Source organism: Penicillium psychrosexuale (assembly GCF_028828465.1).
Source record: "Penicillium psychrosexuale strain IBT 29551 chromosome Unknown utg000002l, whole genome shotgun sequence".
In the NCBI taxonomy this organism is placed as follows: Eukaryota; Fungi; Ascomycota; class Eurotiomycetes; order Eurotiales; family Aspergillaceae; genus Penicillium; species Penicillium psychrosexuale.
Window position 1 is genome coordinate 5,692,335 of NW_026643187.1, and position 19,750 is coordinate 5,712,084.

The 19,750-nt window shown below is 49.5% G+C and overlaps 9 protein-coding genes across 9 annotated transcripts; 4 read left to right on the plus strand and 5 right to left on the minus strand.

Annotated features, from left to right (window-relative positions):
• Positions 1-699: 699 nt before the first annotated feature.
• Positions 700-1,866, plus strand: N7518_003308 (PWI domain-containing protein; the record flags this gene model as incomplete). The annotated part of the gene is made up of 5 exons (XM_057184235.1): positions 700-803; positions 869-959; positions 1,025-1,195; positions 1,245-1,347; positions 1,421-1,866. 5 exons carry the CDS (start codon positions 700-702, stop codon positions 1,864-1,866), a joined length of 915 nt encoding a protein of 304 aa, XP_057045685.1.
• A 1,144-nt stretch (positions 1,867-3,010) lies between these two features.
• Positions 3,011-5,296, minus strand: N7518_003309 (putative cell wall protein; the record flags this gene model as incomplete). Its single annotated transcript, XM_057184236.1, has 1 exon — positions 3,011-5,296. The coding sequence occupies one exon, from the start codon at positions 5,294-5,296 to the stop codon at positions 3,011-3,013; it is 2,286 nt and encodes a 761-aa protein (XP_057045686.1).
• A 3,115-nt stretch (positions 5,297-8,411) lies between these two features.
• N7518_003310 (uncharacterized protein) lies at positions 8,412-9,749 on the minus strand (the record flags this gene model as incomplete). Its single annotated transcript, XM_057184237.1, has 1 exon — positions 8,412-9,749. The coding sequence occupies one exon, from the start codon at positions 9,747-9,749 to the stop codon at positions 8,412-8,414; it is 1,338 nt and encodes a 445-aa protein (XP_057045687.1).
• A 252-nt stretch (positions 9,750-10,001) lies between these two features.
• N7518_003311 (wax synthase family protein) lies at positions 10,002-11,215 on the minus strand (the record flags this gene model as incomplete). The annotated part of the gene is made up of 2 exons (XM_057184238.1): positions 10,002-10,530; positions 10,584-11,215. The coding sequence occupies 2 exons, from the start codon at positions 11,213-11,215 to the stop codon at positions 10,002-10,004; spliced, it is 1,161 nt and encodes a 386-aa protein (XP_057045688.1).
• A 1,261-nt stretch (positions 11,216-12,476) lies between these two features.
• On the plus strand, positions 12,477-12,974 carry N7518_003312 (uncharacterized protein; the record flags this gene model as incomplete). The annotated part of the gene is made up of 1 exon (XM_057184239.1): positions 12,477-12,974. One exon carries the CDS (start codon positions 12,477-12,479, stop codon positions 12,972-12,974), a length of 498 nt encoding a protein of 165 aa, XP_057045689.1.
• A 784-nt stretch (positions 12,975-13,758) lies between these two features.
• On the plus strand, positions 13,759-15,205 carry N7518_003313 (uncharacterized protein; the record flags this gene model as incomplete). Its single annotated transcript, XM_057184240.1, has 2 exons — positions 13,759-14,345; positions 14,401-15,205. The coding sequence occupies 2 exons, from the start codon at positions 13,759-13,761 to the stop codon at positions 15,203-15,205; spliced, it is 1,392 nt and encodes a 463-aa protein (XP_057045690.1).
• Positions 15,206-15,547: 342 nt separating this feature from the next.
• Positions 15,548-17,078, plus strand: N7518_003314 (glycosyltransferase family 1 protein; the record flags this gene model as incomplete). Its single annotated transcript, XM_057184241.1, has 3 exons — positions 15,548-16,077; positions 16,136-16,753; positions 16,811-17,078. The coding sequence occupies 3 exons, from the start codon at positions 15,548-15,550 to the stop codon at positions 17,076-17,078; spliced, it is 1,416 nt and encodes a 471-aa protein (XP_057045691.1).
• A 235-nt stretch (positions 17,079-17,313) lies between these two features.
• Positions 17,314-17,704, minus strand: N7518_003315 (uncharacterized protein; the record flags this gene model as incomplete). Its single annotated transcript, XM_057184242.1, has 2 exons — positions 17,314-17,562; positions 17,657-17,704. 2 exons carry the CDS (start codon positions 17,702-17,704, stop codon positions 17,314-17,316), a joined length of 297 nt encoding a protein of 98 aa, XP_057045692.1.
• Positions 17,705-17,969: 265 nt separating this feature from the next.
• Positions 17,970-18,883, minus strand: N7518_003316 (fumarylacetoacetate hydrolase family protein; the record flags this gene model as incomplete). The annotated part of the gene is made up of 3 exons (XM_057184243.1): positions 17,970-18,397; positions 18,513-18,724; positions 18,828-18,883. 3 exons carry the CDS (start codon positions 18,881-18,883, stop codon positions 17,970-17,972), a joined length of 696 nt encoding a protein of 231 aa, XP_057045693.1.
• Between the last annotated feature and the right edge of the window lie 867 nt (positions 18,884-19,750).

Sequence of the window (19,750 nt, forward strand, 5' to 3'; positions counted from 1 at the left end):
TAACTCTAGCCAATAATAGCCCATTTTGCTCTGGTAAAAGTGGTCCAGTACCTTAAGTGATTCCAAAGCCTTGGGCAGTTAGAGATCGGCCAGATAGCCTCCACTTACTGCTATGTCTATTCCGTAGACTAGACTGAACTTGCCGTTGTCGTACTCTCCGGCTATCAGGATTAAGAGTAGCCTAGTATAGCTTTGGGGTGGTTGACCATGAATCTATATAACTACTCCAAAGAATGCAAAATTGTGATATCTTCTTAGATTATATGACCTTCATAGTGCAGCAAGATTGTAAGAAATTAATTCTATCACTCTATGGCTGTAAAAGTACTACAGAGTGGTGAGTTCATACAATCATAGTGCTCGTCCATTAGGGCACATATATACTTCAAGAGAGAAAGATAAAGAATCAGCTTAGCATACCATTTTCTTCTCATTTTCTTTTCAAAGAAGATATAAGAAAGAATAAAAAAAATGACTGCAGACAAGTATAGGCCAATAGATTAGCCAAGAGGCGTTTTTCTCTACGTAGGTAATGGATGTCGATGTTCTGACTGTGTTCAGACTGTCGGCGAGTTCGGAGGCGAAATATCCATCTACGGCACCGGCGAGTGACCATGAATGCAGTTCCAACACGGTGAATACCTGTCTTATGTTTGCTCATCAAGGACTCTCCTACCCTCAACTTGGATTCTAGCAAAAATGGCGTCCAGCGTAGATGCCAAGCTGATAAGGCGGACTAAGTTCCCCCCTGAGTTCAGCAAGAAGGTAGATATGACCAAGGTCAATATCGAAGTTATGAAGAAGTGACTTTCCCCGGGCTTTTTTCGGTATCTCCGGTTTACTGACATTGCTTTTTCTCCGCCCACAGATGGATTGCAAGTCAAATCTCCAAGATATTGGGGAACGAGGATGACGTCGTTATCGAGCTCTGCTTCGCGCATCTTGAGGGGGCACGCTACGTAAGTGGTGCCGTCGGATATTTAGTGTCCCAACCCTAGTTTGCTGACATGTGCTTCTGTTCTAGCCCGATATCAAATCTCTCCAAATCCAACTCACCGGATTTCTAGACAAAGATACCGCCAAGTTCTGTCAGGAGCTGTGGTCGCTGTGCCTAAGCGGTCAGGCCAATCCACAGGGCGTCCCGAAGGAGCTCCTGGAGGCCAAAAAGCTTGAGCTCATACAAGAGAAGGTGATTGTAAGCGTGCTCTCGACCTTGGATATTTTCTAATTAAATTACATTACAGCTCGAGGCTGAGAAAGCCAGCGAGGCACTTCGTCGCCGACGCGAACAAGACCAGAATCGCGAACGAGAGCTGGACGATGTGAGACGCCGCGAGCGACCAGACCGTGGACGTGGAGGAAGAGGTGGCGATCGTGGAGATCGCGGTGGCCGTGGAGGTCGAGGACGCGACTTCAACAGACGATTCTCGCCTCCCAGAGACCGAAACCGCAGCCGCGACCGATTCCGTGAGCCTCCATTGCGACGCGACTTGGACTCCTACGTGCCACCTGGTAATCGGCGCCGCCGATCCTCTCGCTCTCCCCACGGCACCCGTTCTCCATCTGGAACCCCAAAGCCGTCGTCCCCATCTCGCCGAAACCGCGACGAACCACACCACAGACGACGCGAACGCCCAAGCATCTCAGTCTCTCCCGAGCGACGCCGCGGAGGAGCGAGAAGGCGCAGCAGTCCGGATTACGGTGACCGTGTTAAAGCAAGACCCATTTCCCGCAGCCGTTCCCCGCGCTCACGTTCCCCCAGAGGAAACCGCCGCCGAAGCTCCGTCTCTCGCAGCCGCAGTGTATCTCGCTCGCGATCCCGCCGCCCGTCTGGACGTTATGCCCGCCACGATTCCCGTCGCTTAAGTCGCAGCCGCAGCCGCACCCCTGACCGTACCGGTACACGTGATCGTGGTGAGAACCGTCGACGCCGCAGCCCCAGCGGTGATCGGCGCCTTAGCCGCAGCCGCAGCAACAGCCCCAAGAAGGATACTGACGGCAAGCGGCCGCTCTCTGTGGAAAGAGACAACCCTGATGACAAACGACGCAAGATGGCTGATGAGAATGAGGTCTCCTCTACCCGAACCCCTCCGAAAGCTGATGAGCCGCCCAAAACTGATGACAGTGAGACAAAAGTTGCTGAGCAGGTTGGTCATTGAGAATAGAGATTCCTGGTCAACCTCCACCTTGTATCCTTTACTACCCAGATTCATACCTACTTAATGTTCGTCTAAACAATTCACATGTCATTTGTTTCTCAAATTGCTGTGTTGAATGATATACTAATGAACCTTCAACGCTCAGACTAAGAAACCGCTTTCTGTTTGGACACAGTCGACTGCATTCCGTGAGAAATTACTCCGGGAGAGATGTATTGCTATGCGTCGTCAGTCTGCCCAGAAGCCGAGCAGTGCCTCACAGCCAAAGCAGGACTAAACGAGAGCACGAGTGTGACTTGAACGTTGAAATTTACGCCAACGAAATGAGTGCGTTTTAGCGCGGTACATGTGCGGAGTACTTTACCATTCCAATTATTCTTTTATCATGATCGACATGCTCTGTTACACTGTAAGGTGGAATGTCTTTCCAAGGTTGATACTGGGGAAGGTGACACTCTCCTAGACTGTAGCTAGCCTTAGTCAACTAGTTAGTGACATGTGTAGTTCAGATCTAAGATGGGGAAGTAATAAGAAATGAATATGATCCATTTGAAGATATCCGAAGACTCTGACCGTAACCATACAGAAGCACACCAGACCATGAGAAACAGAATATATCAATCTCCACCGAAGCAGATTAGAATTAGAATTATATATCTACAAAGAGGCCAGAGGCGGAGAGCCGGCAGATCGGGATGGGCAGCCACCACCCCACGTGTTATCAAAAATCATCTTGTCATGGAAAGGGCTCAAAAAAGGCAGAAAATTAACAGAATTGATGAAGGAGAATCTATATGAGAGCCCTCAGGGTCGTGGCTTCGGAATTATGTCCAGGTATATTGGTGTCTGCTTTACTCGCAGCCGCAGACGGTGGCAGTGACAGTCACGGTCTCGGTGGCCTTACCGGAGCCAGTGTTACCGCCGGAGGGAAGGGTGGCGGTAACAGTGACAGTCTCGGTGACGTTGGAACCAGTGTTTCCACCGCTGGGGATGGTCGCAGGGCTGGTAGGGGCAGGGGCCGATGCAGTGACGCCGGAAGCACCAGTGGTGGCAGCGGTGCCGGTAGCCTGGGCAGGGACGGTGACCGTCAGAGAGCCGGTGCCGCTGGGGTGAGGGACCACGATGGTGGTGGCGGAACCGCTAGGGGCGGTGCTGGTAGCCTCGGCAGGGACAGTGACGGTGACGGTGGTGGCGCTGGAGCCGCTGGAGCCGGGGATGACAACGGTGGTGGTCGAGGCGCTGGGGGCAGATCCAGAAGGAACGGAGCCACCGACGACGGTGGTACCGGTGGGGGAAACGCCGGTAGCCTGGGCAGGGATGGTGACAGTGAGAGAAGAGGTGCCGCTGGGGTTGGGGATCACAATGGTGGTAGCAGAACCGCTAGGGGCAGTGCCGGTGACTGTGACGGGGATGGTGACGGTGGTGGCGCTGGAGCCGCTGGAGCCGGGGATGACAATGGTGGTAGCAGATCCGGTAGTGGCAGATCCAGCAGGAACGGAACCACTGACGGTAGTGCCGGTGGGGGAAGCGCCGGTGGGGACCACAGCAGGGACAGTACCGGTGGCGATGGCAGGGATAGAGGCAGTCAGAGAACCGGAGCCGCTAGGGTTGGGGATCACAGTCGAGCTGACAATTTCCGAGGTCTCGGTGGCACAGGGGGTGGTGGTGGCATCGGAACCGGAGGGAACAGAGACAGAGCCGGAGGCGGCGGGAACACTGGCGGAAACAGTCAGACCAACGGAGGCACTGGCACCGGAAGGCACAGAGGAGGTGCTGGCGAGGTAGGGGGTGCTGGAGGGCAGGCTGAGGACGGAAGACGAGGCAGTGGCGGCGGGAGCGCCGGGGATGCTGCAGCCGGTGAACCACTCGATGATAATGATCTGGATGCTGACGTCGATGTTAAGGGAAGTGCAGCCACTGAGGAAGGCAGCGAGCTCAGTACGGGCGCTGAAGGTCAGGTCAAGGAGGCTACCGCCGGCAGCGCAGAGGGAAAGGGCACCACGGAGGTCGACGCTGAGATCATCGACGATATCGGTCAGGAGACCGGTAACATCACCGAGGACACCACCAACAAGGTTGAGCGCAACGGAGACATCAGCCTCGACGGCGAAGGAGAGCCAAAGAAGGACGACAGCCTTGAGTTCAACGCCCAGAGAGCAGTCGGAGCTGGCGAGCCAGATGGCGAGCTTGGTGCGGACGTCAAGTTCCACAGCGGTGGCGAGTTCGCCCTTGGCACATGCCTCGAGAGCGAGCTTGACATCAGCACCGAGAGCAACGGCGAGATCAACGCCCAGGAAGGCGGCGAGGGAGGCCTGACCGCCAACGGACAGGAGGCCAGACTCTAGGACGTGGATGCCAACGGAGGCACCAACGGAGACGGTGGAGAGAGCAGTGTCAGCAAGAGCACCGATCTCAACAAGCTCACCACCAGCACGGCCATTGATCCAGGCAAGGACCGAAACCTTGAGGTCAGCGCTGAGCTCACACTCAGCGCTGTTGAGCCAAGCAAGCAGGGAAGCCTTGATGTCAGCCGACAGACTGCCGACAATACCACCAGCGGCGCAGACATTCAGACCGACCTTGATGTCGACATCAAGGTCAACCTTAGCCTCAACCCAAGCGGAGAGGGAAGTCTGAGCAGCAACGCTCAGGACAAGAGCAGACTCGAGGCTGGTGGCCTCGAAGATACCGTCGATAGTCACGTAAAGCTGACCCTTGGCGGCGATGTTGGCAGATCCGGGGATGTACACGGACAGAGCAGCGAGGACATCGGCGGAGAGGACGAGCTCGTCGTGGCCGTCACACCAGGCGATCAGGGAGGTCTTGAGGGTGGCGTCAATCTCGGCGTGGAGACGCAGCCAAACCTTGAGGGCGGCCTTGGCCTTTGCGTGGATGGCACCGGCCTTGCAGCCGAGAGCACCACCCGAGAGAGCGGCAGCACCCTCGGCACTCAGACCAGCGAAGATCTCAACGGAGGTGCCATCGAGGACGGTACTAAGGATACCAGTCACGTCGAGGGTGAGGTCGCCGAGGAGCTCACCGAGGAGATCGAGGTTACGGGCCTCCACAGCCCTATCGGTAGGGTAGGCGAGAGCCGAGCTGGCCAGACCGGCGAGCATAACAAGTGAAGAACGCATGTTGAGTTTGGTGTGGTATATTAATGAATGTATAGGGCAAAAGCGATTGGGAGTATAACTTCTGAACACGGATTATACAGAAGCGAAAGATTGGACAGGCAGGCAATAGCCGCCAAAAACGATAGACTGGAAAGAGTGGAAAAAGAGAAAGACAGTTGAACAATTGAAGATCCAAAGAGGTGATCGCCATGGTTGTTTATATACCCCTGATCAACTGTGAGCCGGGAGGCTTCCGGGTGTCGATTGGGAGTACCGCGTCAGGACAGCCTCTACTGGCTCTACCCCGGTCTCCAAGTCCACATTTGGAGCTATCGACCCCTTAGACTTCCGGGATATTGGAGGTAGAAACTTGGAACCTTTCAGGGCCAAGTGGAGAACGACTTCTAAGGCTAACAACCGGTGCAATAGGTGCATTACCGCATGGTGGACTTCCATCCGGTTTATTTTTGGGTTCCAGAGCAAAAGATATCACATTCGCACATCCACAATCTGGATCTCAACTGCTCCATTAGGGTTATTGAGATGAATTGAGATGGAAGATGCCCCTATGTATCCGTAATCCGTACAAAATCCAATTCGGACATAAAGAACGAAAAAAGAAAAAAGAAAACATGACAAGAAAAGAAATCTGCCAAGTCATAAAAGGAAAAAGATCACCACGATCAACCGACGGTTGAAACGTTCGATCACTTTTTTTTAGCGATTGGAACCCCTTTCTCGTCTGAAATATATCATACTCTGACATGTCTACGATGTATGTTGTATAGAGTTGTAGAACACTACGCCTTACAGCTTCCAAATCCAAGTATCTCAACCTCAGGAACCTAAGAAGTATATGCGGCATTCCGAGTGGCCCGACTCTCCTATGTCCCACCGCGCCGGGGAATTAGTCCCGGCACAATATGCACGCTCTTGACCACATCAGGCAAAGATGGACACGTCCAATTCTGGTCAACCAAGACCTGTCAATTCAAGATTCAAGGCTATTCACGGCGTGGCGGGCAATCTGTCAGCCACCAACTCAAATCTGGTCTAATCTTTGTGAGGTATTACAAGAACTATATATTGGCCGTGAATGGATTTAGTTCATAGATAGGATGTGGAAGCATGTTATATGTGTTGGGACAGACCCAACACAAAAACAAGGGATAGCATCTAGGCCCTTCCAGTCTTGTTGCCTACACTAGCAAGACGCCACTTCGTCTTGAAATGTAACTGGAATATGAAGTTATGCAGTTCATGGAGAAACTCCACTTTTACAGCCAAGACAAATAAGAATAATCTATTAAAGATAGATTAATATTAATTAATATCGAGAACATGCTCAAAACGAGTTGACCTGCAGTCTGCAGAGTGGAGAAAGAACTATCTGTGAAAGCGCATCCTGAGTAAATTAACCCTAAGTACGGAGTATATTGTAGTCCCTCGTACTTGCATGCTAATACTTGCACCAGGACATTCAACATGACAGCAAAACAGGGGCTGTCAATGGGCTCGAGGAATAACCTAGCCATTGAACTTCTCTTCCATGCTCCACACATTACTCCGTAAGTAGTGTAGTGATCTGCAGGAGCCCAATATGTCTCACCCCACGCGGACAAGCCCCACGAGCGCCACAAACAGCCTCTGAGCAGGAAGGATGACCTTACCCTGCGCGTTGGAAATTGCGCTCAGTCTGATTTCCAAGAGGTCGGCGGTATCAGATGCAGCATTGCAAACTGCAGCTGCAGCTGCAGCTGTCCGGCCTATGTTGCACTGTCACGATCAGTCCATGCAGGAGCCTATCTTCGCTACGAATATCGCGGTGAAAATGGCCGAGCTCAAATATCCAAAGTACGTGTTGTCATCCCTGAGTCGATAGCCCCCCCCCCCCCTGATCCTCCATGCAATAATCCTAGTTTTGCCAACGCAACTCTTAATAATATCGGACATACGAGTGGTAAAGACAACATCCGGTCTAGAACAAAGAAAATGATTCCAAAATATGAAGTTCCCCATTCGGTTAGGTTCAACTAGTCCGACGCCTCTCTCCTTAGTTGTGTTAGTCTTTCGCTCGGAATGATTGGCCGAGAATAATATCAGAACTATATTCCATAGATACGACGAGCTATCTATTGGCTTTTTACTAAAGTTCAGTCTGGTTGTGATAGTTAGTTATTGAAATCGCAAAATGTGTAAAAACGCCAAATTAAAGACTTCGATCTCTCATATGTTGCACCGAATTATTCCCCACCCCCTCGGAGAGTGTCGGATGTTTTATGTACCTTACGATCAACAGAAAGAAAACCCCAGCCCAGTGCTCAGTCCCGCGGTCCAGCAAGATCAACCTCCTTGAAACAGTTACTATTTTTGTTTTTGACGATCGGCAAGATCTCATGAAACACCTCAAAGTTCAAAGCTATAAACAATTTCATGCCTTCATGCAGCATCATGCAGCATCATCCGAAATTTTGCCGTGGGTGGGTTGCGCTGAGCCGAATGCAAGACATCGTGAAGCCGATGGCCCCCAATTCCCAGCTTGAAACAACACCCGATCTGGAAAGTAGGCACGCTTTTGGAAAAGAAGTGCATCGGGGAATAAATCTCTCATACTAATGGGTTACAAGTTCCCCACTGTCTAGGACACATTGCTGGCAGGGTACACGACTCCAACTATCACTAATGGCAATGGTCTCGCGTAGGACTCGGAAGGATGGCTCGGTTGTGCTGAGATGGAAGAAGCAGGAACCGATCTGTTCCTGCAGTTCCGGCCCGGTCTTTTCATGTGATTGCTGTATTTATATTCCGATGCAGTAATATTACTACCGAATTGAAAATAATGTCGAATGGTTGCCGAAATGCACCGATGAAGACAAAACGAGACGTTGCATGCCATGTCGTCTCAGGTCGGTTCTATCAATGGAGGACTACGGTACACACTATGAAGACTGGTTGCTGGGAATTTGGTGTCTTTCTAGAGAATGTTCCCTTCCAAGGTTGTCGAACGATTTTGTTAATATATATTTTGAGGTACCACTGACTTCTGTGAGAAATATTCTGTTACCTAAATCCAAAATCCACCATCATCTTCTATCATTGCAAGGCAAAGGAAAAAGTAGCATCCTAATCAAGAAACTCAAGCCGAGTCCTCGATATGACCTAGCCTACTTCGGATCCAAGTAGCAAACGGTCCGAAGAAATGTGTACCACCGTTACCCGGCCGTTCACAAAACGCCAGAAGAGCCCGATATCGTTGCGACGCACATGTTGAAGTGGCGCAAAGAATCTTCGCTAGATCAACCGGACAGAGATAAGGCGGCTGCCTTGCATCCTCGCAGATAGACGCAGTGCCTTGCATAGAGCACGCGTAGTACACGCAATGGCCAATACCGAAGCAGTGACCCAATTCATGGCTCGCCGTCCGACAAACACGACCCAGCCAGAGTGCGGACAGTAATGAAGGCGATGAATCTACCTCTGGGAGGGAGCGGTAAAATGATACTGCATCCTTCACAGGTCCGGTAAGCTCCGAAAACGAATTTTTTTGTGATCCTCGGCTATTGACCGGAGGTCTTTTCTGTCTCTTGGCAGTTGGTTCTGCCGAAGCACATGCAGACATATATTTCTCACAATGCGATGCAGGCCATGCATGAAGACGCTCGACATCTTGAATATTATCCAGTATGGGATTGTATCTTGCACCGGATACCACGGCAACGCGACTTCCTCCGTACGCGCGGCCACATACGAACTCGTCATCATCGTCCTCGTAGAGATCGAAATCCACAATTATCAAGAGGGCATATGCATCTTTTGGTAATATGCTGATGGCAACATCGAGAAGATCGTCTAGATTGACTTGGCCCCTATATACCCCATTTGACAAGGTACGAGAGCGAATCCGCACGCACTCATCGCCGGATTTTAGACCCAGGTATTGCAGGCCTGTTTTCTTCTGAGGTTTCTTCTTAGCGGTTTCCCATGGAATAAACCGCAAGGTAGATGGTGGCATCATCTTGACAGGAAGGCCGTGATAGAAGGCAGTCAGATAGTCCTGGACGTCCTTCGTACTAGGGGGTTTTGTGGAAAGCTCATGATTTGGACAGTTTGGTGTCGTCCATGTTTTTATGAAGTCAACATCTGCATCAATCTGAGGAGATGGAACGACATAGATCGTTTTTTGCTTTGCGGTTACCGGATTGCGGTCTTCCTCATCAAGCCAGTCTTGAAAGCTCTGCGGGTCTTCTGAATCTCCGGAAAGATCATCTTCAGGCAGCAACAAAGGGGCAGGAAAAGCTCTGTCGTCTTCTTCAAGTAAGAGTTTGTCTTCTCGTGGGAAGCTTTGGTTGTCTGCTTTGATCGCAGCGAGGCGTTGCCGTTGGCCTTGTCGTCTGAAACCTGCTACAGCAGCATGCGGAGAGGAGGACAAACAGACACACGTGTGATCACACTTTGAGATTGATCTTTGTGGCATACTGAAAATTTCATTCCAAGCGTGAAGAACGGAAGAACTTGGAAGGGGACGGCATGCGATTGCGCACGAGCCCTTCCCGGAGTAGTCATCAAGGACACATGAGTCACATCATCTTCATGTGGAATTATGATAGAGATGGTTGTTCTTGAATCACAGGTCAAAGGTTACTCAACCCTGTTTGCAGGCCTTGAATGAAGCGGTGAACTATCCGGCGATCAGTATCCTTGTTCTGAGAGCAGTTGCTTGTGTGTCTCATAGCTCAACTTCAAACATAAGTGCAATGCCAATTCCACTACCCAGGACAATACCTATGAGCGGCTGGAGGCCGATATATCTTGCGACACTGAAAGGAATCACCCGCAGATCATCATTCGTGGATTGAATCATGGGAGTAAAGTACCATGTCGAGGTGATCCCAAGCCATAACATGACCCATACCATTCCAACGGCTCTCTTCCAAAGCGGTACAATACCTGATGATTGCTTTACCTCCTCTTGCCAGTTCTCTGGTGCTTGTACCCGTTTCCAAATATTTTGCACGCCATCCTCGAGCATTATCCCAAAGACAAACGATAAGTAGAATGGCATTGAGCCGGATCTTTCCATCGGAACGCTCTGCAGTATATCAACAATGACATGGAACATTGCGGAGATAAGAAAGACAATGAAAATGTTGGTGTATCGCTCCAGCATTGAAGATCGGGTAAGACGCAAAACATCTCGCGCGATGAAGTTACTGATAGAAGTGAAGGGCTGGCGCATGAATTGATGCCAGAATTTCCTGTGAAATACGTTAACATAATCATGCCATCCTAGTAGATAAATATGGCTTACCCCCAAAAGTTGCGCAATGTAAATGCATCGGCCATACTCCCAAAAGCTGGTGGCCAGTCTGCAGGGGAATCTAGCCCCATTCCAACGAAAAATATCGACAGTACTCGATATGCAAGATCACCGATTAGACGGTTTACCACAAACCAAATAGACAGATGCGTAGCTATTCGCTCTGCCCATTGTCCGACCGGCACAATCCATTTGACCTCCAAGGACGCGGGCTCATGAAGACCATGTTCCCTAGCCTGCTGAATCGAGACTGTCTGCACGATATCTAGCACTAAGCACTGCCATGCGACGATTGCTACCTGTCGCAGTAAAAATCGACCCCATGTTGGGACCTGCATACCCCGCCGCAGATAATACTTTGGATGAGAGGGCACATTCTTGACCTGCCAGTGTGTATTGACAGCGCGGGTTTCAGTAAGTAAGCGAAATGCTGCTAGCAACCTAGATCCGAAGTTTCGAGTGCTCTTTGCGTCGCGCGAGATGTCTGAATTGACTAGAGGATTAAGCAACAACAGGTTTGTTGCCTGTAAAGTCGCAATGACAAGTTGTGTTATGGCCTGGCACCATGTTGGACTGCCGGATGAGCCAAAAGGACGGATGAAACGGCTGGCGATCCATATCATCCCTGGAATGCATAGGTAGCGTAAGAGAGAGCTTTTCCGTGTGGTGATGATGAGAACGGCAGGACCACATTCTGAACCAGGTAGAAGCAGAAGAATTCTAATATGTTTGCACCTGTCGAGTGATATAGCCCGTACATCACTGTCTGGTGTGAGAGGTGAATGAGGTCTCGGTTTAGGCTCATCACGATTCGAACCGGACCCACAATTTATGGACCAGTCGGTTAGATCCGAATGGATTCCTCCAGGGGAAGTTCTAAAGGGATAAGGAGTTGGCTTACCAGATCCAAAATTTAAAGCCAACAGGAGAACTTTGGAAGTTCGGTGCCGTATTATTCATACAGCCTGGACTTTTGACACGCATCTTGAGTAACAAATTGTGTTTATAGCTTGAGTTCTCACCGAGCATTGTCACACCGCAAAAGTGTGCTCCGATCAATAATCTGCCGGCAATTATATTGGTTACCAAGTTGTATACCTATATCAAGAAGGCGGTAAAGGTCTATATGCCTAGTTAGGACCCGGCTGCCTACAAATATTTGATTGGCTTATCAACGCCTGCGCATCTGTGGAACTTTCTCTCTACACTCATCTGGTCAACATGCCTTGGTGTGCACAGGTGTGTCAGTTCTGTCAGAAGCGATATGCCAACAAAACCGCGCTTCGAAATCATTTAAACAATTACACTGGCGCCTGGCGTTTTCCGGCCGACGGAATCCATGACATCTTGGAAATCAATCAAACTCTTCAGCGCCTTCACTCACACTACGAGGCAGGTGAAGATCACAAATACAAATGCTGGACATGTTCCAAGATAATCATATCTCGCTGCCGGTTCATTGAGCATGTTTTTTATCGGCGCCACTGTGGATATCAACCTGGATCTTCAGAAACGAAAAATGGCCCTCGACATCTCCATTCATGGTATCTTCCCTTTGATGAAGAGACGGTTCTTCTTCGCGAAGAGCCATTTCCGTTCCTCGATCTTCCCCTAGGTACGTTATCCTGTTTATCTTTTACCGCTCTGTCCCCTTATTCATTCGGCGAGTAACCGGTTGTCTCACTGCGAGTATGCATGTTTTCAAAGAAATCTTTTGACTAACTCGAGCACATTGATTGACTAGAGTTGCGATTGATAGTCTACAAATTTCTCTTCTCTTTCGACGAAATATACATTGAAAAACGTGTCCGCGACAGAGATGTTGACCCCCACAGAAGTGGGACCTGGATGCAACATAACCCCATCAACAATCCACTGGCAATTATGTCTGTAAGCCGTCAAATTTATGATGAAGCACGCCGGACGTTTTATGGTCTAAACACGTTCACATTTGGATCGTTCTATGGTCTACCTGTATTCCTGATTGGAATCGGAGCTGAAAACGCCATGCTATTGCGATCAGTGCGCTGCAAGAGCAAAACAGATGAATACAAAGACTATGCGGATGACATTCGATCATGTCTAACAAAGGCAGCCGTGGCGGGACAAACGCCAAGCCAAGAACTGCGAATCCATCATTTCGAAGATCTGTATTTGAATCTTGTAACCCGAGGACAACCCCCAGTTGATGTACCTACTTACTGGTCCAATGATTGTCGTCTGGTGCGACCCGATATTGCAGACGCCCGCGCCTTCCCAGGTCGAAAGCGTTTTTCCCTCAACGTCACTCTTCGGAAATATGAAGTAGACGGACGAAATGCCGATCGAAGGTCTACGGTTTCGTTTGAACTATACATACAGAAGAAGCGAGCATGTGTATAAGTGTCCAGCCTGCAGCGGCGTTGTGTTTTGGTCCCTCCTCATCATAATGACTGGAAGCATGGGATTGGTTCTGTAATTCAGACAAGCAAAACTACTGATAGAGAATGACTGTAGAATGTTCATGACGTTTTTGAGCCATCTCTATCACGCATAGCATAGTATTGGCTCTGGGGATGATTTGCGCATTGAAGAGTAACTATACTGAGTCTTGTCCCTGGCCTTCAGTTAACTAGTCATATTTGAAAATACCGTTGGCACCACATGGGCCCCGTGAACATGGAGGTAGTCACTAGCAATGTCTTAGAACTAGTCTTGGGAGGCTAAAAATACAGTAAATTACTGAGAATTACAGAAACTTATTGAAAATTACAGAGAAGCGTAAAATAACCAGCCAATGAGATGGCAGCTCAGGTAAGGGGACCCTGAAAAGTGGACCAGCATGTGATTGGCTAATGAAAGTACAGTACTTTCAGCTCTTCGCTTTTATTTTCCTTTCCAAATGTCAAACATCTCGAGATTCAATGATGCGAACAGATAGGCCTAATGTCGTGTTGGAATACGATTGTTTAGATGATCCCCAGATCCCCGAGGATCAGCCGCTTCTCGGGTCCCCATTCACCCACTCCGAAACCCACTCTCAACATGGATTGGCCATCATAACTTGCACTGCCTCGGTATTATTTATTGCCAGTGCAATAAACAACCTCGTCGCCCTCAATATCACACAACTCTCATCCGAGTTCGGATTAGACCCCGGAGTTGAATTATGGTGAGAGATATCTCAATGCCCCGGCCAGTTTTCTATCTGGTTACACAGAACATGCCAAGCTCACAACCCCACAGGCCAGTGTCAATGCACTATCTTGCTCAAGGTTGCACATTCCTGCTGGCAGGATCTTTAGCAGATGTTCTAGGCAGTAGGAGAGCATTTCTGTGCGGATGCTTTTTACAGACTGTTTGCCATGTGGTTAGTGGGCTTGCCCGGACTGGCATGCAGTTTATTACTGTCAGATTTGTGTCCGGCGTGGCTTACCCAATGTGTTTCGTTTCTGCAATGAGCATTCACAGGGAAAATCTTCCAGTTGGTAAGCTGCGCAATTTGGCATTTTCCTGTACGAGTGCAAGTCAATATATTGGCTCTGGGGTAGGCATCGTCCTTAGTGGAATACTCTCAGAGACTGTTGGTTGGCGATGGGGCTTTCATTGCGCCGCAATTTTGAGCCTATCTGGGTTTCTCCTATCATTCTGGAGGATTCCCCAACAGGCCGAAGAACCAAGATACATTCCATGGACAGAACTGGCTGAAGATATCGATTGGTCTGGAACTCTGCTGGCTGGTTCATTGATGGTACTTCTATTCTCTGCATTAGCGTACGTTTTCCTCTCGATGATAGTCTATGCTTACAGAACGCTGATTAATACCTAGCGTCATCACAAACAATGTGCAAAACATTGGCAGATCGGGCCTCTTCGTTCCTCTTGCTCTTGGTTGGATTCTCGTTTTTGCCTTCCTGTTCTGGCAGGATTGCTGGGAAAGAGACAGCACACAACACATTCAGAATTCTCTTTGGACAAACTGCCATTTTCTTTCCATTGGTTTGGTTATCTTCTTCGTCTACGCGTCTTCTCTCTCTACCTCGCAGCTTATGATCTTCGTATTCCAACGAGTACAAGGGCTCTCGGTTCTACAATCTTCTTGCCGATATCTGGCAATCCCAATTGCTGCCGCGCTGAGCAGTCTGCTCACTGGACGTTTCTTGGCTCGTGTTAAAGCCAAGCAGATCCTCGTCATTGCAATAGCAGTCTCTAGTCTCTCCCCAATCTTGATGGCTACATTGAGCCCAGCTTGGCCTTACTGGAAATATGCAATGCCCGTCCTCTCATTAAACTCCGTGGCGCCAAATACTGTTATCCCAATTGCTACAATGCTGGTCGCCGGGTCTTTTCCTTCAGAAACTCAAGAGTTTGCAATGGGAGTGCTCTGCACTGTGGCAATGATTGGAGCCTCCGTAGGCATGGCACTGACGGCGCTTATTTCAAACGATGTCAGCACACAGCTACTCCAGAAACCTGACCAGAGTACTTCTTTAGAATCCCCAGAGATATGGATGAGCGGTTATCGGATTGCATTCTGGTTTTTGCTCTCACTGAACTTGGTCGGCTTGGCCGTCACTTTTGGCTGCTTAAGAAAACTTGGATTCTTGGGTCGAAAATTGGATATAGACCATTAATTCGTTCATTTCTTCTTACTTATCTGAGGTCCATGTTTCCATTACTACAGGAGTAAACATTCTCATTAAGGATGGCTAATGGTACACAAGCCAGTTGTCTAAACCTAAGCCTTTTACGAGACAATCGGCTACTACCTTCCCTGTTGAACCAACATGAAAGAACTCAGGCCATTAGTACCCCTTTTCGTCCCTTCAATCGTCCGTGAGTAACCATACATCGGCTAGTATTCATAGAATGCGACAACGCAATCTTATAATAGTGGGATAGATGTTCCCTTAAAATAAAACCCATGGTCAGGAACAACCTATTTCATTTCGACTTGGGCGAAAAAGAAGAACACCATGTCACCACCGAAACAGACCATCCTCTTCCTCACAAGCCCAGAGCATGGACAATCCAACGTAGCACTCGCAGTAGCCGAAGAATTCCTGCACCGCGGCGAGTTCGAAGTGCACATCGCCTCCTTCGAGGAATTATCAGCACGCGTGCAAGCGATAAACAACAAAGCGGAGTACGACCAAGTCATCCACTTCCATCCAATCGCAGGCCCGTCCCTGTCCGAGATCGTGACCCGTACAACACCAAATATATGTCATCGGCCAGGGCTCGCTGGCACGCGTGATGCGTGTAACATCATCAACATCTCTGTGGTAGGCTGGAAGCCTGACGAGTATATACGGTCCTATCGAAGCAGTCTGGAGATTCTGAAAGATGTCCGTCCGGTCGTCGTGGTTGCGGATCCACTGTTGCATCTGGGACTAGACGCCGCTCGCAGTATCGACACGCGAATCGTGATGCTTTGGCCTGTGCCTTTGAAAGATATAGTGGTAACTATCCAGCCGAAAGCTGGCCTTTTATGGAAATATCCCCTGTGAGCGAATCATATCTTCCGCTTGGAATTAGAGTATCGAGCTTACTTTCTTGTTCAGCACCGGGTCGGGGTATCCATACCCCCTTCCATGGAGATTGATCCTTGCAAATATATACATAGTATTTTGCTTCGGGCTTATGGTTCGCTTGGGCGAGCCCCTACGCGATCTTCTGGACATTCGAAAGAAAGCAGGGATCCAGACTGTCTTTCCTCACGTGGCACCTTACTGCGAAAACCATCTGCATCTCTCGCCTTCGTTCCGAGAAATGGATTTTCCGTTATATGTCCCGGATAATGTCATCAGCTGCGGTCCGATCCTCCGGCCATGTCCGTCGCTTGCAGATAGCGATCCTGCACTGAATTCATGGTTGAAGGAGCCGACAATTCTGATATGTCTAGGGTCACATGTTCAAGCGCCAGAAAATGATGCAATGCAGATGTCGATGGCTATGCAGGCGGTGTTGCGCGAATTTCCTAATATGCAGGTCTTGTGGAAGCTCAAATATGACTGGGAAAGCTCCCCGACGGTCAAGAATATTCTCGGACCTCTTGTCAGTTCTGATAAAGTGAGGACTTTTCCATGGATCCAGCCGGAGATTATATCTCTCTTGAAAGGCGGCAATATACTTGCATATGTCCACCATGGAGGAGCGAACTCATTTTTCGAGGCGTGCAAGTAGGTTATACTTGGGGTCACACATATTGAAAGAAAAGTGCTGATGCCTCTTCCCAGGGCTGGTGTTCCGCAGGTCATTCTGCCCCAGTGGTTCGACACATACGATTGCCCGGCCCGAGTAGAGTGGCTAGGCATTGGCTTACACGGAAGCCGCAATGTGGCACCGGGTATAGACGGATCGAAGCTGTCTTCGGCCCTGCTGCGAGTGTTGAAAGATAAAGGAATGAAGAGGCGGGCTAGAGCCATTGGAGATTTGTGCAAGACGACCGAAGGACGCGTAGTTGCCCATGACCAGATCGTACAGTACGTACAGAAAGAGTTGTGAGTGATGTAGATGCAATAAATTCATTGAGTCATTCACAGTTCCCCTTCCGAGGGATTGGGGGGCATGTATGCATTATGAGAATGTCATAGGTAAAGACCAAGTCATCAGGCATCCAATGAGATAACAGTCAACCGAAATCCATGCACTCGGTCATATAAATCACGAGAAAAAAAAAGCAACTGCGATCCTCAACGCCCGCGCCCATATCCAACAAAAGAAATCCCAGTAACCGTGACTAGACAGTCGACAGCTCCGTCAGAACTCGCTGGACATCCTGCCGGGCTTGCTTCAGCCCCTCATCAACGGTTCCGTTGGCATGTCTTGCCTTCACCTCATAGTGTAGCTCAACCAGCTCCTTTGCACGACGAAGATCGGCCTTGTCGTCTGCCGGGCTCTGATCTGCCAATGCGCTACCGGACTTGGTTGAATCCGAGGCTGTGCCATTTTTGTGCATATTTACCAGTGCCAGGGCCTCGTTATGACCCTGTGCCAGGTTGTTAGCATTGTCATTGTCTGGTGGAGTACTGGATGCGTTTGTTGTAGTGGGGCAGCCGTGAAGAAGGAGGCAGGATACTTACGCAGACGCGGAGAGAATTGATATCTGAGAGGATCTCTGCGACTTGCATTTTGATGTGTTTGATGTTTGAGTCGAGAGAAATATTTGGTGTCCTTGGAAGTCAGAGCCGAAGAGTGCAATGTCTTGGCATACCCGCACTTATTCGCAGTCCGTTTTTCAGCTGGGAGGAGATTGATATCGGCACTCGGGGCTCGCTGGATTTATTTACATTATTCATTTCGTATGTCGCTGGATTTATTTTCGGTAGAAGAAATACCGACTCTTTGGATCCCAAATGTTGATCTCATATATACTTCTAGTCTTTATAAGTCAATCTAAGTCTCCTTGAACTCATACGGTCCCTCGCGGTCCTTAACCTCAACCTCAATCCGTCCTTCCTCGATCTCCTTCCCGTCAACCTCAATCGACGCCTTCATAACATCACCCGCCTTGACCTGTCCAACACCCTTGGGCGTACCGGTAAGAACAATATCACCCTTCTCCAGGGTCATCACGCGCGAGATATGCGCCAGCTGCTGCGGGATGCGGTGCAGCATCAGGCTAGTCGAGTCAGCCTGGCGCTCGGTGTTGTTAACGCTCAGACGCAGGAATGCGCTGTGCGGGTTAGGGATGCGCGACTTGGGAATCTCCTGCGAGATAGGGCAGAAGGTGTCGAAGCCCTTGGCAATGGACCAGGGAAGGCCCTTCTTCTTTGCCTCGTCTTGGACGTTGCGGGCTGTCATGTCAATAGCGAGGACGTAGCCTGTTTAGCGCAATGGTTTGATTAGCGACTTGCTGCTTGAGCCGGTCCACCGGTCCACCGCTGGGGTGGACACTGCGGTATTACCCGTTCAATCCGGATTGAATGCTGTACTCACTCTGAATGGCATCCAATGCGCCCTGCTCATCGTTGGGATCGAGGTCGCGCACGGTCTTGCCGATCACAAGACCCAGTTCGACCTCATAGTGCAGGCTGACGCCCTTGGGGCGGAGAACGGGACCCGCGCCGGGAACGAGGATGGATGATGCGGGCTTCAGGAAGAAGAAGGGCTGCTTGGGTGCGGTGTTGTTGAGCTCGGCAATGTGATCGCTATCAATCCATGCTGTTAGCAATTGTGGCCGAGAGAAGAGAAAGCGACGGAGGTGTCAGAACTCCCGAGGGGAACAGGGCGCGGGGAGACAGGGAGACTCACGCATAGTTACGGCCGATGCACATAACCTTGCGGCAGTTGGCGCGGACGGAAGCCATTTTGGAGGGAATTGGGGTTATGCGATTGACAAAGAAGAGGATTTAAGGAAAGATATGTCGTGGCAGGGCCGGAGGTTCGGGTGTTCTCCGAAAGATGCGGAGAACTCCCACGGCGCCGACCGCTTGTATCTTTATCCACTCTTTAGAGAGATGCTGAACGAGGAAAAGAGATTGGAAGATATGCATCTATGTATCTGATAGTGGAGAACTCAATGATTGTCTTTTACGGTACTATTCATTAAATTGCAGCTAGTTATCCGAGAATTGACATATCACACAACCACGAGGTCGGCTCGCTCGTCCGAGCATCGGAATATGATCCGAGCATCTCAATATCTGTAGGAAGACAAATATATTGATAGATCAAGAGTCAATTAAGACACTGGAACTGCTCGAAAGACCTAGGAATAAACGTATCGCATGATAATAGAGGCTTAACGGCCGTTGAATGGGCTCGAATTACGCTTGTATGCCACTGGCAAGAGTAAAGAATACTAAAAGCTGTTTAGACAACAGTTATCGAAAAGATGAGAACTTAAAGCTTACACTAAGATATCCATGAAAGAATACGAATTTAAATATCATTCAAGGACAACGCCCTGAGGAACATGTCACATTTTGGCCCGTTCTATTGATCAAGTACGAGAAGAGGAAGCATCCTTAACCAACGAGAGCGAGCTAGATACAGACAAGGAAAAGCAGAGGGAAATGCATAAGAAATAAGGGAAAACGGAGAAGCAAGAGGTGAACGCAAACGTGTCTCATCTCCGTTAGTGCAAGACATAGGAACCATAGCAAAGGCCGAGAAAAATCAAGGGGCGTCGACTTGTCAACTCAATATGCGGAAGCATAGCCCCGGTCACTTGC